Source organism: Aplysia californica, unplaced genomic scaffold, assembly GCF_000002075.1.
Source record: "Aplysia californica isolate F4 #8 unplaced genomic scaffold, AplCal3.0 scaffold00003, whole genome shotgun sequence".
Lineage (NCBI taxonomy): Eukaryota > Metazoa > Mollusca > Gastropoda > Aplysiida > Aplysiidae > Aplysia > Aplysia californica.
The window spans coordinates 3,574,632-3,577,127 of record NW_004797273.1 but is presented as its reverse complement, the minus strand read 5'-3'; the positions used below and the strand labels follow the sequence as shown (position 1 = coordinate 3,577,127).

The 2,496-nt window shown below is 45.6% G+C and overlaps 1 protein-coding gene across 1 annotated transcript; it reads left to right on the top strand.

The window, feature by feature from the left end:
- The first annotated feature begins 422 nt into the window (after positions 1–422).
- LOC101855912 (MAP kinase-interacting serine/threonine-protein kinase 1-like) lies at positions 423–2,328 on the top strand. Its single transcript, XM_013079523.2, has one exon. The coding sequence runs from the start codon at positions 423–425 to the stop codon at positions 1,692–1,694; it is 1,272 nt and encodes a 423-aa protein (XP_012934977.1). The 3' UTR covers positions 1,695–2,328.
- The last annotated feature ends 168 nt before the right edge of the window (positions 2,329–2,496 follow it).

Sequence of the window (2,496 nt, the reverse complement as noted above, 5' to 3'; positions counted from 1 at the left end):
CCTCCTCCTTTTTTTGTGATGGACACGCGACAAATGCATGACTTCTGACAAAGAAATTTCGAAAGTACCGTACCGTATATTATTAAACAGAGACGACCAGTCAGTCTTAGGATACACGACAGTTCACATCGCTATACCCGTTGTTCATTTGCGAGTGGGACACGACTACACACATCAAGAACTATCGGAAAGAGAACAGGGTTTATTTTATTTCTAAACGAAGCTTCAGTGACAACCTTCATGTGAAAATAACTTATTCTTGTGCCTACGTGATTATATGACTTTATGCAGTTGCGAGCGCCGTAAAACCCTTACTGAAAACTAAATTCTTGTGCTTGGTGTTTCTGTGATTCTCTTTCACATTTTTTTTCGCCTCGAATCTCGCTTTCCAAGTGTTGGAAAAGCTACTATTTGAACCAGACATGAGAACGTCAGTGTATACACAGACTGTGAAGGAGACTGGGCTGTCCAAAGCCTCAGAACCAGCTTTACACAACTGTAGTAGTGATGATGATGTGCTTAACACGTTGAAGTCAGACGGATCCTATAATAATATGGACATTGTGTTGCGTAGTCACGTAAGTGCAATGTGTAGTGAAGACGGTGTGTTGTGCACTCCCAGCATTAGAAAAACCTGTAGTGATAGTACGTTGCTTTCATCGAGAGCAAACACAGACTACGAGTGTGAAGCCAGTGGAACATTCCCTTACTGTTCAAATGCATGTGAAGTAGAACAAAACCCCAAACTAGTGAAACAACCCAGCACTGTCAATTTCCATGATGTGTACGAGGCTACGGAACAAAAACTGGGTGAAGGTTCTTATGGATCTGTTTTTACCTACAAAAACCGGGAGTCGGGGGCAGAATGTGCCGTAAAAATCATTGAAGATTGTGATGATGCTAGCCGTCGGAGAGTGTTGAGAGAGGTTGGGTTTTGCCAGCGGTATAGCGAATGTGACAACATCATCAAACTCGTGGATGTCTTTGAGAACGGAGATACTTTTTTCCTAATATTTGACAAAATAGCCGGAGGCGAGCTTACCCGGATTTTGGCATCACGTGAGTGTTTGAGCGAAACCGAGGCATCGCGCGTGACCGGCGCTATTGCCCGTGCGCTCCTCGCTCTCCACAACGACGGAGTGGCACATAGAGATGTTAAACCAGAGAACATCCTTTGTCACATAGAAGGGGAGGTCACCCCACTGGTTCTTTGTGATCTTGGTTTAGCGAGTCACCTCCCATCTCCAAATGATCCCTTGACGGAAGGGGACTCAACGAAGCCTGCTGTGGTGGTATCCGGCGGCGGTTCGCCAGACTATATAGCGCCGGAGATTATCTCTGTGATGTGCGGGCAGTCGACCACACCCTACGACACACACTGTGACCTCTGGAGTCTCGGGGTGCTGCTCTATGAGATGCTCTTCGGAGTTATGCCCTTCAGCCACGGTTGTGAGCAGCACACCGGCTCTATAGAGCTGGAGTGTGAGGACTGCGAGGTCGTCTTGTACAAGGACATCCTCCAAGGGAACTACCACTTTCCCAAAGACGTCGTCGAGTTGTGCTCAGACAGTGCAGTGGACTTGATCCAACGACTTCTGGTCGTTGACCCCCAGGCCCGCTACTCGGCCGCCCAAGTTCTCCAGCATCCTTTCGTGGCCGCTTACGCTAGTGATGTTCTGGTCACTGAACTGTGATTGAAATGGGTACATAATTAAATTATTTATTATCTGACATGACGATCTCATGCATGTAACTGGACTTGTGTCTAGAACAATGGGAAGTCCCACTCTGTGTTTTCGCCCAAATTTGGGACTGGGAGCCTATACGGACATAAACACTGGATCTTATGTAGCTTATTGAAATGGTTTCAAGGAGTGGCGGGTTCGTTTAGTTATGGCTGGCTTTTTACTTAACTGACCGGGTATTTGCAGTTCCGGAAAGTTTTGTCACGACCGACCAACGCCTAGCAGTGTTTTCGTCGCTTTCTCGCTCCTACTCTTGCGAAGATTCAGAACTGTCTCTGTCTCACCCACAGACATACTGGTGGCGGTAGTTGAAGCTCACGCCACAGCACATTAGTGTGCTTCCACCCCCCCCCACACACACACAATTTTGTTTACCTCATACATAGTACATGTATAGTAACACCCTTACAACATTACAAATGCAAAGTGTATAGATCTATAATAATCTATGACTATGACATCACGTAGCGTCCGGCATGTCATGATAACGGACTATCGAATCGATGATGGAGAAGACAATAGTTACCACAAGAATGAGACTCACGAGTCTTTTAATTATAATAAATCAATTCAGATCTTTAAAGTGTTTCTGTTTATTTTTTGGCAACATGTCTCCTTTATTTGAAAGTCTCTTCGTGTTACCCTTCCCTGCTTTTTATACATGTATACCATGACCTGTTCCTCATTGACACACACACACACACACACACACTCACACATTCACACACACACACTGTCTCTCTCTCTCTCT

Bases quoted from the DNA above. Each gene is read 5' to 3' on its own strand.
- LOC101855912 (XM_013079523.2), top strand. From the start codon at position 423: ATGAGAACGTCAGTGTATACACAGACTGTGAAGGAGACTGGGCTGTCC.